Source organism: Fukomys damarensis, unplaced genomic scaffold (assembly GCF_012274545.1).
Source record: "Fukomys damarensis isolate Sample0158 unplaced genomic scaffold, DMR_v1.0_HiC HiC_scaffold_26, whole genome shotgun sequence".
NCBI classification, from domain to species: Eukaryota; Metazoa; Chordata; class Mammalia; order Rodentia; family Bathyergidae; genus Fukomys; species Fukomys damarensis.
The window spans coordinates 21,807,736-21,820,235 of NW_022900938.1; the positions used below are offsets into that span (position 1 = coordinate 21,807,736).

The following is a 12,500-nucleotide window of genomic DNA, read 5'->3' on the forward strand; positions in this document are numbered from 1 at the left end:
CAGGCAGGCAGGCAGGCAGCTGAAGAAAACCCCCTCTGGGGTCCTTGGGTCCTTCCTGGGTCTGTTGTCGCGCAGGCCGGGAGCTCCCGGAGACCTGATTTTTAAAAAGAGCTCCCACTTTTTTTACTCAAAGGCAACCTAGTAGTATTCTAACTCTACAATAACTATTAAAAATGGCTTGCTTATTGACAGGAGAAACTAAGCCTGGGAACTAATATTTGAAGGCTTCCTATATATTCAGGGCACTATAATCCTAATATCAACCTGTGAAGGTAGGAATTGTGTTTGTTATAGTGATTAGAATGAGGTTCAGTAAGCTTAAATGACTTTCCCACAAATGTATAGAATGCAGTTGAACTGTAATTTGAATTGATATTTCCCTTATTCCAAGATCTCTATTTTTTCTATTGCCCCACACTATCTCCCACAGGTAGGTCAAAGAATCATAATGTGGGGTAGATTAGCATTCCTATTTTATCTCTTTTCTTCTTATCTTAAGACTTATTAGCTTCAAGACTTTTTATTATTTATATGTAATTCACATACACAAAGTCTTCCTTTTAAAGTACACAATTCAGTGATTATTGTATCATCATCGCCAATAATTCCATAACAGGGCCGGGGATTTAGCTCAGTGGTTCTGGTACCTCCTTTGCAAGTGCAAGGACCCAAGTTTGATCCCTGGTACCAGGAAAAAAAAAAATCCAGAACATTTCATCTCAACAGAAAGGAATCTTTGATCATTAATGAGCTCTCCCCATTGCCTCTCTACCTAGTCCCTGGTAACTACTAACCTACTTTCTGTTTGAATTTCAGTATTATGGTTATTTTATATAAATTTAACATATTATGTGGCATTTGTATCTGGTATCTTTTACTTCACAGAATAAATCAGTATTTGTCTATGTTATTGCATGTATCAGTACCTCGTTTCTTTTTATGGCTGAATAATATTCCGTTATGTGGGTGTACTGTTCATCTGTCTTTTTATTTATAGCCCCCTAACTGTGTGCAAAATAGTGTCTGAGAGTAGTTTTTATTTTCATGATTCTGATGACCAAAGTTGAACATCTTTTCTTATGTTTATTGCATTTGTATATTCTCCTGGCAGAAAAGTGTATTTAAATCTTTTCCCTCTTTTTAAATTGTCTTTCTATTGGTGAATTATAACAATAAAAGTTCTTTGTACATTCTAGATACTGTAACCCTCCATATATGATTTCCTGAGATTTTTCTTTCATTCTGTGAATTGTCTTTTCACTTTCTTGATAGTGTCTTTTAATTTACAAATAAAAATTTCTAACTTTTACAAAATTTAGATGGATTACTGCTCCATCGCCAGGAAGGATCAGCATATTAGCAAAATAAATATGGTGCCATATATCTATCATTAATTAAAATATATTTTATGACCTGTTTAAAAAAAGAACAAAATTTAGACCTTTGGTTCATTTAAATTTTTTTATGTGGATATCCAGTGTCTAAGCACCAATTTTGGCTGTACTTTAACTATTGAATTGTTCATGACCCTTTTCCAAAAGTAATAATCATAAACTCAGCAACAAACATCCCAAAAGATTTAAATAGACATTTTTTCCAAAGAAGATATACAAATGATCAATAAGCATATGAAAAGATGTTCAACATCACATCACTAATCATTAGAGAAATGCAAATCAAAACCACAAAGAGATATCATCTCACACCCATTAGGATGTCCACTATCAAAAACTAGCAATACTTGGTATCAAATATTTGGAAAAATTGAAACCCTTTTGCACTACTTGGAATGTGAAATGGTCCAGCAACTATGGGAAAAAGTTCAGTACTTCTTGCAAAAGCTAAACATAGAATTACTTTATGACCCACTAATCCTACTTCCAAAAACATTGAAAGTGGGCTCTCAATGAGATATTTGCATACCCACGTTTATTGCAGCATTATTCATAATAGCTAAGAGAAGCAGCTCAGGTGTTCATCAACAGATAAATGAATAAAGAAAATGTAATGCACACATATAGTGTGTATTACAGAGCCTTGACAAACAGAGAAATCCTGCACATGCAACAACGCGAATAAACCTGAGGACATTGTCACAAAAAGACAGTTATTATCCATATGAGGTATCTAAAGTAGTCAAATTCATAGGCACAAAATAAAATAGAGGGTGGCAGGAATGGAAAAAGGAAAATTTATTCAATGGGGACAGAATTTCAGATTTGTAAAATGGTAAATTCTGAAAATAAGTTGCATAGAAATGTGAATATAGTCAATAATAGACTGTATTTTGGTAAATATATAGATCTTAAGATCCTAATTTTTATGTTTTTACCACAGTTACTAAAAGCTCAACTGACCATAGATGTATAGATTTATTTCTGAACTCTCTACTGATTTATATGTCTAACCTTAGGCCAGTGCCACGTAGTCTTGATTACTGTAGTTATAAAATAAGTTAAAAAGCAGTTATAAATCTGATAAGAGTTTATATGAATCTGTAGGTCAGTGTTGCTCTCAAAATTATTTACGGTCCACTAACACAGGATGTCATTTCATTTACTTAAGTCTTTAACTTCTGCTTTGTAGCTTTCCATGCACCTATTTTACACTCCTTTTGTTGAATGTGTTTCTTAGTTTAGTTTTTGTCCTTTGTAGCTCCTTCATAAATTTTGGCCAATGTCAGAAGGACCTAGCACTAAAATTTTCATTATCTCTATGATGCTGTTTCTTTGTAATATGACCACTATCGTATACATACTGTAAAGCATGCTCTCTTTCTCCCCTCAAAATAGCCACACTTGCTCTTTTCAGCACCTTCTCCCCTTCCGTTTGTAGATATCAAAGGTAGTTTTTTACTTTTTTTCATCTTCACTAATTGGATATTAATACCCCATCTCTGATTCCATCTATGTTTTTAGAGAACTGCTTATGATAGTTAAATCAAGGTTTGTAGGGGGGCCAGGGATGTAGCTCAATGGTACCATGCCTGCTTGGCAAGTGCAAGGTCCTGAGTTTGATCCCCAGTACCAGTTTAAAAAAAAATGTTTGTAGCTCTTTATATGAATAAGAATATTTTAATTATTGACTATATCAGCCTGGTATTTTGCTCTTTGAATAAAAATGGAAATGAGTTTAAATAGGGGGCCACGTGGGGATCAGAAATAATTCTATCTTGTGTATAGGGTCATAAAATAGTTGGAAAATTTTCTTGCAATTTACAAGGTTTTAGTCTCAAGATACAAATACTGGCTTCTGTACATCATAACAACTGTAATGACAGAATATGTCTGTCAGAATACTTCTAAGCCCAATTTTCTTTTGTCTTTTTTTAGCCCTCACTGTTCCCCTTTCTAGGCAGTTAGAAGATTGATCACCCTCCAGTAAACATCTACATTGTCTGCAAATAGAATAGCTTCTCCTACTTTTTTCTGGTTTCCTGTCACATGGAATATTTTTTCCACCCATTGACCTTTATGAATTTCTTTTTAAATTAATATGTTTCTTGTATGCAATATATATGGGGGGAAGATCAACACAAATCTTAATTGAGTAGCCATGCATGAAAGGGCTTAGGCCCAAGATTCAATGAGCATCTGAAAGTTTGAGGTTCTTATTTTAGTACATTCGTAATGAACCTTGAGATGGTTTGTAGTGTGATTGCTCAGACTTGATAGATATAACTTGGGAATAAAAGTAGTGCTACTGTGCTGAGAATTTTGTTAAAAGTGGCCTTGCAGTAATCAGATTTGCTTCCTCCAAGTTCTGCTATACTTTTCACTTCACCATTGTATGTATAATATGAGTATACCTCCAATGCTCAAGATAACTATAGCTTGCTAGTTTCTAACAGTTGATTTTGGTAGAAGACAGATAGAGAAAGTAAGAATCCTATGTGGTTCTAAATATCCTTTGATAATTTTTAGACAAAATTTCAACTTAATTCATTCCTATTCATTGTTTCACCCAGAATTTATTGACCATCACTACTTGTGCCAAGTAATTTTTTTTTTTTTTTGGTACTGGGGATTGAACTTCAGCTCCTTACATTTGTGAGGCAGGCAGTGGAACCACTGAGCTAAATCCCTGGCCCCGACCAAGTACTTTTTTTGGGTGGTACTGACAGAATATTCACAGAATTCCTTTCCCTAATAAGTGGGTCTATCAACACTGGCTAGGAGACAATAAACATTAAGCACATAACAGATATAATAAGTGCTCTGAAGAAAAATAAGCCAAAGTAAGGGAATAGAGTAATAGAAAAGAGGAAAGGGTGAGACTTTTTTTTTTAATATTGACAAGTAGCATTTAAGCAGAAATGTGGATGTACTGCCTGAAGATTTCAGTGCTTGTACTTGGTAATTCCTGGCATATGCTGTAAAGTGTAAACAGTTTTTTGTCAGAAGAAAATTAATCAGTAAATTTTGGAGTGATTGAAAACAACAGAACTCTATCTTCAAGTGAAATCTTATACATATAACAATGAAGCAGCTCTGGTTGAAATGCAAGAATAAAGGGTCCAAAATCTTTCTCTTCCTCCCTCCATTGCTCTCCTCGCCCTTTTTCCTCCTTGACTACCTTGGGAATCCTTTAGGGAACTCAGAACATGTTGAAAACTACTAATCTAGGCCACTTTACAAACAACTGAATTAAAGGTAAGGGATGTTAAAGAACTAACTGGAGCCACTTAACTAATAACAGCTTGAATATCCTTTATCCAAAATGCTTAAAACCAGAAATGTTTCAGAGTTCAGAGTTTTTCAGAATTTTAGAACATTTGTATAAACTTTAATGGTTGAGCATCTCTCATACAAAATCTGAAATGCTCTAAAGTCAAAACATTTGTATCCCCTGATGCTCAGAAAGTTTCAAATTTCAGAGCATTGCAGATTTTCATATTAAGGATGTTCAACCTGAATTAACACCTATCATTTCAGTTTTGTGATAGCCTTCCAGTTATCAGTACAATCAGTACAATCAAAACAGAAATCCTCAAATCAAGTTTTTATTTGCAACAAAAGTGTGCCTATTTCTCTAGCATTTCTTTCCTTTCATAAACATAATGTGCTTACACTTTATTACTGTGACTGCGAGATGAATGGAATTTTTCAGACAGCATTTCTCTGAGGTCCTAATAGGTAACACTTTGTATTCCTTTCACTTGATATGATTTCAGATTTCACAAAGTCCTTTCTCCTGGAGTCACTTTTTATATACTGAATCTAAACCCCCAAGCTAACTTACTACAGGTTTTTTTTTTTTCAGGTATTGAGGCTTATTAAAAGAAGCATAATTATGTCTCAAAATGAGAAACCGTTCAAGGTAGCAATGCTCTGATCTAAACTAATTGTTTTTACTGTTATCTGAGACTATCATTCTCACTTTTCTGTATCCATGAAATAGGTAGTCAGTATCTGTTATCAGTTGATCTGCATAGTCATCTCAGACATTCCTGAGCTTGCATTTAATATGCTTTTAAAGTCATTAAGTTCAGAATTTCTAAAAACTTAACATGTATATGGATTGCCTGGATATCTTGTTAAGATGTAGATTGTGTTCTGGGGCAGGGCCCAAGAGTCTGCATTTCTAACAAGCATTCACATGATGTGATCATACTTTGAGCAGCAAAATTGCCAGTGTTATTCTCTGCAACCTTATGTAGTCAGGCAGGAATAATAAAACTTGAAGCTGTTAATATGTATCAATTTGCGTCTGTTAAAAGGGTTAGCTTTCCAGACACTAATCAGACTGACTAGAATTTACATTTTTGGTATTTCTTCCGGAGATGTAGCTTAGGATAAAAACTTGCCTACCATGTCTGAGGCCCTAGGTTTGATCCCCAGCACCATAAGAAGTAAAACAATTATCTAGGAAAAGAAATATAAAAGATGAACTAACCCTAGGGAGAAATAAAAATTTTGGAATCTGGAATTCAAGATTTGCTAAGAAGATCAGATTACAAGACTAACAGTAAATTTTATATATTATTTTTAATATCATACTAAACATCATATTCCACCAAAGGATCAGGCCATCAAATATATCTGAGTATCACTTTTAGTTTTAAAACTAGTTGTCCCTGCTTTGTCTTCTTGCTGTGGAATTACTACCAGGGAGAAAAATACAACCAGTTGCAGTTATTGCATTTGCCACTTTGAAGACTTTGAGGAAATCAAACATGGCTTTGGCTTCTTTTTGAGAAGGTTGGATCCTCTTGTAATCTTTTCACATTAAAATACAAAATGAATTTATGTAAGTGTTTGCAGTTTAACTCCTTGGGAGTCCACTGTCCTTACTGGGTTTTTTTTCACCCTCTCAATATAATTAGATATTCTGTGACATCGTCACTATTTGGTCACTTGCAATTGGCTTACTTTCTTTAGACTTTTGCTCACACTTGTGCATCAAAGTTATTTATCAAAGTCTTTGATGGAAGATGCTTGGGAATTTTTTCTAGTCATGCCAATAGAGCTCAACTTTAGTTTCCCATAACCCCCATGTATGAGTAGCACACATTTTTGAGAAGACTATCCATAGTTTGGGGTATGGTTTGTAGCAAGAGAATAGACATTTTACTGCAAAAGATAACTGGTCCCTATGGGGTACAAACTTGTGATCTTGGCCTCATTATCACACTTTTGTAACCATCAGGCCTAATAGATACAGTAATCAAATGTTCATCTATAATCTTGGAACTGAGTCACATTTTTTTTTAATTACCCAAGACTTATTTCAGATATGTAATTAAAAATCATTTTGAGACATTTCTGACTTTTGTTTGATAGAGAAAGTCACAAAAGTAAAGGAGACAGCCAAAGAACCTAACTCACTTTTCATCTTCCCTGTTTTCTATGACAGTGAAAGTCACAGAAGTGAAGCTTCCAAGCAAAGAGCCTAACTCACTTTACGGAGAGTGCTACGGTACCTTTTTCTTTTACTGAGGCTATAGCAGGTCTGATGTCAGTCACTTTAGAGACCTTTAGACCTCAGTGCTCATTTACTGCTAAAATGTACCCGCTCTGCTTCTGCATTATGAAGATCATCTGTCAACACTTTGAGATATTCTCCTTTGTTATTAAGCTTGTGATGCTCTACACTGTCAGGTTTTTTGCCAATTATAGTTAAGGTACAATGGTGTATTCACCAGATCAAAGTCTTACATTGGCGGTAGAGGAATGATTTGTAAGTCTTTATTCATCTGGATTGTACAATAGAACACCTGAGGAATGCAAATAATCCCTCTGAGGGCACTGTAGGAAAGGCTGTTAAAATGACAGGGTAGAACTATTGTTATTTCGAATTGATGTTTTAGCCAAAGTAATTATTTCTCATCTTGTTTCATAACAGTTCTACTTTTTATTAGTTATGTTGACCATATTTATGAAACAAAATGTGTGTGATATTTTTATATTACCTTACAAATGGGCTTGTTTTATTTCACTTTCATTGAATCTGTATTTGATATGTGATCTGCTTTTTAAAATTACATATTTGATTTTAACTTGTATAGTAGTATGTTACTAAACCATTGAAGATAACATTTTAATATAGTTTTGTTTGAATAGTGTACATCTGTAAAGTAACTTTGAATGCTATGATATTATAAGTAGAAGTACCAATTTAAATTTCCCCCCTTTTTTTCTTTTATCCTGTCCTTCATAATTTTGGATAAGAAAATATCTGATTTGAATCATACTTTAATGGCCACATACTTTATTCCAAAGCAAATCTTAGGGATTGATCTAGTTTTCAGAATGTGAACAAAAGGAAACAAAAAGTATCATGAAGCTCAAAAGCCACTAATAATATGTTAAATAAGTAGTTACCTTTGTATAACAAGCATGTAAAAATTGTTGTGCGAATTTTTATTTCTTTTCTTAAATACTGTTCAGTGAGCCATATTCTTAATTTTCTAATAACTATGATCCCCTGCTATTTTCTTTGATAGTTAAGTTTTGATGGATTTGTGTTTTAGTTCTTGTTTTTCTTTTCCCATAAAATGACACAGTGATTACTTAAAGGATTTCTGCCACAGTATTTTATCATAATAGCTATTAAAACCTTGGTTTAAATATAGGAGCAGGTGAGATTATGTAAGACTATGGCATATATTAAAATTTTTTAATATAAATTTCAGTTGAATCTATAGTCAGACCTGTACCAAATATACTTCCAAAATCATAGTATGATGTATATGCTATGATTAGTTGAAAATGAAAATGCAAAAAAGAAAAAAAAATGCATAGTAGCTCCTATTAGTTATTTATTTACTGTTTGCAAGCATTATTTTTCTAGTTTCTTTATAATGTAATATGTATACTATTATTATTTCCATTTCTACAAATGAGGTGACTGAGGCTTAGAAAAAGGTGTGGTAGGGCTAGGAGTGTAGCTTACTGAGAAAGTATTGCCTAGCATGTGTAAGTGTTCAATTCTTACCACTCCAAAAAGAAAACGTTTAGTGACTTGCTCAGAGATGAGAAACTAGGATTGGAACTTTTAGTTTTATTTACTACACTTATTTATATTCTAAGTACCAGTTTTCCAGAATATTCCATATTTTGAAGGAAAAACAATGTCTGACTCAGAAATGTCTTCTAAGGTAACAGTGTCAGTTTTCTGCTTGATTGGGCTTCTCACGTCCTCTGTGAGTAAAGATTTATTTCCTCTGCAGCTCTGCTATTCATGAGTCTACAAAAGTCAGGTTCATAAGAACTGTTCTGACTATATTCATACCTTAATCTATTTTTTTGCACTTGTTTAATTTGGTTTTGGTTAGCAAAAACCTCTCTTAAAATCAGTGGTAACTGTAAGTTCTGTTAGTTCAAGAAAACTAAACCAGCATATAAAATATCTAGATGGTATTTCTGAAATTAGCTGGCATTTTTAGGTGTGATTCCTTTACAAACAGAACTTTGCTCTTTAAAAAAAATACTTTGTAAAGAAAATAAATTATGAAATCAACACTGTATCAAGGGTGCAACTATTAATGCTGAACAAATTTAGTGTAACTTTTAAAAGTTTTAAAATATTTGTAAAATAGTTCCTATAGATAATGTGCTGAAGTAAAACTAGATTACAGTAAAATATTATGGCGTGTACCTGAAGCAATTGCTGCCTGTTAATGCCTTGACCTTGGAAAGCTATACACAAAAAGATGGCATCATAAAACCGTGCAATTCTTATGAATATGTATGTGCTACTTGATAATAATGAATGTGGTACAGTCATGCATGCACTACAAGATAATGTTGTGCCCTTTTTTGTCTACAGGTTGATAAAAATTAAAGAGTGGGTGGACAAGTATGACCCAGGTGCCTTGGTCATTCCTTTTAGTGGGGCCTTGGAACTCAAGTTGCAAGAATTGAGTGCTGAGGAGAGACAGAAGTATCTGGAAGCGAACATGACACAAAGGTTAATTAGCATTCATTTTCCCTACACTTTATTATCAACTATTTCCTTGCAGTAATTTAATTGCTTGCGCTGATAGAATAATAAATGACAGAGTAATTACCATTATAAAGAGGGAATCTTCTCCTTTCTTTACCATGAGACAGAGTGAAAAGATTTATTTTAAATTAAGTTTTTAACTGTCATCTGTCATCTCTGTACAGTGTTTTAATTATAACATAGGTATTAGTTATGTATATTTTTGAGGAGGGATGATCGCCAAAACTCTTCGTCATGTTCAGTGGGGGAGGGGAAAGGGTGAATCAATTGCCATAATTTTTTCTGAGTAACAGTAATATATTGTTAGAATATTGGATTTCAGTCAGATAATTTGGCTTTTATGACCCAAGTTCTGCAGACAGTTAATACTGGATGACAATAATCATGGGCTGGCTAGATCTAGTTTTTCTTGTTTTTTTTTTTTTTTAGATAGTAAATAATTTAAAATTATATCCTTAGGCTAATACAATTAAAACCAGTTTTAGAAGTGTTTTTAGAAATATTCCCTTCATGACCTCTTCAAGTGTGTTTTGAAAGATGAGTGCTCATTTACTAATATCTTTTAATATTATCTGCTTGAGATGAATAATTTTAACTGTATACCTATCTGTGGCACAGTCAACTTAGATGTTGAGTGAATTTGTTTCATTTTATTTCAGTGCTTTGCCAAAGATCATTAAGGCTGGGTTTGCAGCACTCCAACTAGAATACTTTTTCACTGCAGGCCCAGATGAAGTACGTGCATGGACCATCAGGGTAAGATTCATACTTATTCATCAGCTATATCCAGTTCCACACTATTGAATTCAGATTGATATCACTGACTTTGAAGTTTGTCATGGTGGCGGTTAGCTAGTCATTACAGATGAGGTTTTTGTCCAGGATAACTTTAATTATTTGTGAGCTGCTGAACAGTGAAAGTGGAGCGGCATTGATTGAGGCAGGTAACAATTGATTCTGCCTATTACATAGTCTGAATTTCTTCATCCTGTAGAATCTGTCTACCCTCCTCCTGTGGTCAGAGATAAGACGCACTAGTATTGTGCTTGCTTAATCTGTGTGACTGGGTTTGTCTGCAGTGAAATTGATGTTGCTTTTCATTTTGTATTCTCTAAGTTTGTTTGGGTTGCGGGTGGTTCTTGCCTCCTTTGCTTTGCTCGGATTACATTTTCAGCAATAAAAGCAATATGACATCATTGTGCTTTTCATAGATATACATAGTTGGACTCAGAAAGCTAAACTCAATGTATAATCATGCTTTTTATTTGAATTCATGGAAGTGATATTTATTTTTAATGTTATATGTTCAGCCTTCTTTAAAAATATGGTATGTATTTTAAATATTGATGTATACTGAATACAACCAGAGAGAATGACTAATTCATTTCCAAAAGACAATAGAACCTGAACTGTAATGGTTTGCTTTTAAATGTAAATATGTTGTAATACAGTAGTTACTGTTGAAAAATATTTTGAAATATATATAGTCCTAAATAGTGTGTTACAGAATGTAAAAATAATGTCAGAACTTTTAGATTCAGTGTCTCATTAAGTCTTTTATTATCCTTTTTTAAATATATAGTACTTCATAAATTTTAGTGTTGCTTTAATTTCTGTAATTTATTGTTACTTTTGTTTCAATGTGGATAAAAACATGGAGGCAGTTCAACACAATGTTAAAATGCCTTATGTGAATGTGAGAGTCACCTTTTATTTTATTTCTTCTCCCCTTTGTAAAAAAAAGAAAAAAGTATTTGATTGACTTCTAACCAAGGTCCTTTTATATATATTTTTGAAATAGTGTCAAAGCAGATCCACCTTGGTAAACAAATTGCCAGTGTTTATTTTTACTATATATTTTAAAGCCTTAAAACTTCAAACTTAAGTATGTGGAGCAGGAAGGAAAGCAAGCTCTGGGCTTGAAAATGTGAAAGCTGGTTTATCTTAAGACTGATTGTAAGTATCCATGATTTAATGTGCAAAGATATTTAGTCAGGTAAGCATCAGTGAGTAGCCATATTAACCCAATACATCTTTTATTGTAAAAACTGTGCTTTATAGTGTCAGACTCCTTATCACTTTAACATGCTTTATTAAGCAGACTTTTAGGTCACCGTTATTTCTCAAATTTCTTCCTATGGTTGTGTGTGTCTAGAATGTATGTCTTTGTAATTTAATATATAAGGTAATTATAAGACATTTCTCTTCCTATCTCAACTTGGATTTCCTTCATGATGTTTAGAGGCAGAGTGTAAAAAATCGTATTAAAATTGAGGATTTCAAAATTATTTGCTGAACATAGATTATATGATTTGTTAGAAATGCCTTAAAACTGTCCCTTTATCTATTGATTTTTATATGTTCTTTAGATGAGCAGAAATTTTGAGGGCTTTTTATCTTCTTAAAACCTTTGATAATTCAGCTTGAAAGTTACTTTAAAATCCTGTTTTTTCCACTGTGAAGAATAGAAAATCGAAATGAAACTTACACCAAAACCAGACCACTGCATCTAAATCAATAAAACTGTGGATGGCTGTTAAGAAAAACAAAGCTAGGCTTCTTTAATATCTGCTGATCTATCCACGCTAAATCTGCCGTACAGATAGTGCCCAGTGTTGGAAAAATGTACTAATTGTATACCTGACATCTTAACTGGTATTAAACTAAGTTTTATAGTTGAACCAACCACAGATCAGAGAAGAGAAATTCTGTGTTTCAAATCAAACATCTTAAGTCCAATTAGTTTTCTCTGGTCTTTATTTTCAAAGAAAGGGACGAAGGCTCCTCAGGCTGCAGGAAAGATTCACACAGATTTTGAAAAGGGATTCATTATGGCTGAAGTAATGAAATATGAAGATTTTAAAGAGGAAGGTTCTGAAAATGCAGTCAAGGTAAGGAATGATATTTTTTATTTTCCTATTTCACAATTTTTGAAATGATATAAAGATATCCATGATAAGAATGAATGATATCTTTTAAACTATGTAGTCTAAAGTAAACTGAGGTTAGCAGGATTTAATTGAAGAGCTTGTATATGTTCACATTCTTTTTAG

General features: G+C 33.2%; 1 protein-coding gene across 2 annotated transcripts in view; it reads left to right on the plus strand.

Moving 5' to 3' along the window:
- Ola1 (Obg like ATPase 1) overlaps nucleotides 1-12,500 on the plus strand; it is a 157,954-nt gene that overhangs the window by 141,671 nt on the left and 3,783 nt on the right. For both annotated transcript variants that reach the window (XM_010607029.2, XM_010607030.2), the window contains 3 exons: nucleotides 9,271-9,411; nucleotides 10,107-10,203; nucleotides 12,216-12,338. In XM_010607029.2, coding sequence (XP_010605331.1) covers nucleotides 9,271-9,411; nucleotides 10,107-10,203; nucleotides 12,216-12,338 — 361 coding nt within the window. The remainder of the gene's footprint in view (nucleotides 1-9,270; nucleotides 9,412-10,106; nucleotides 10,204-12,215; nucleotides 12,339-12,500) is intronic.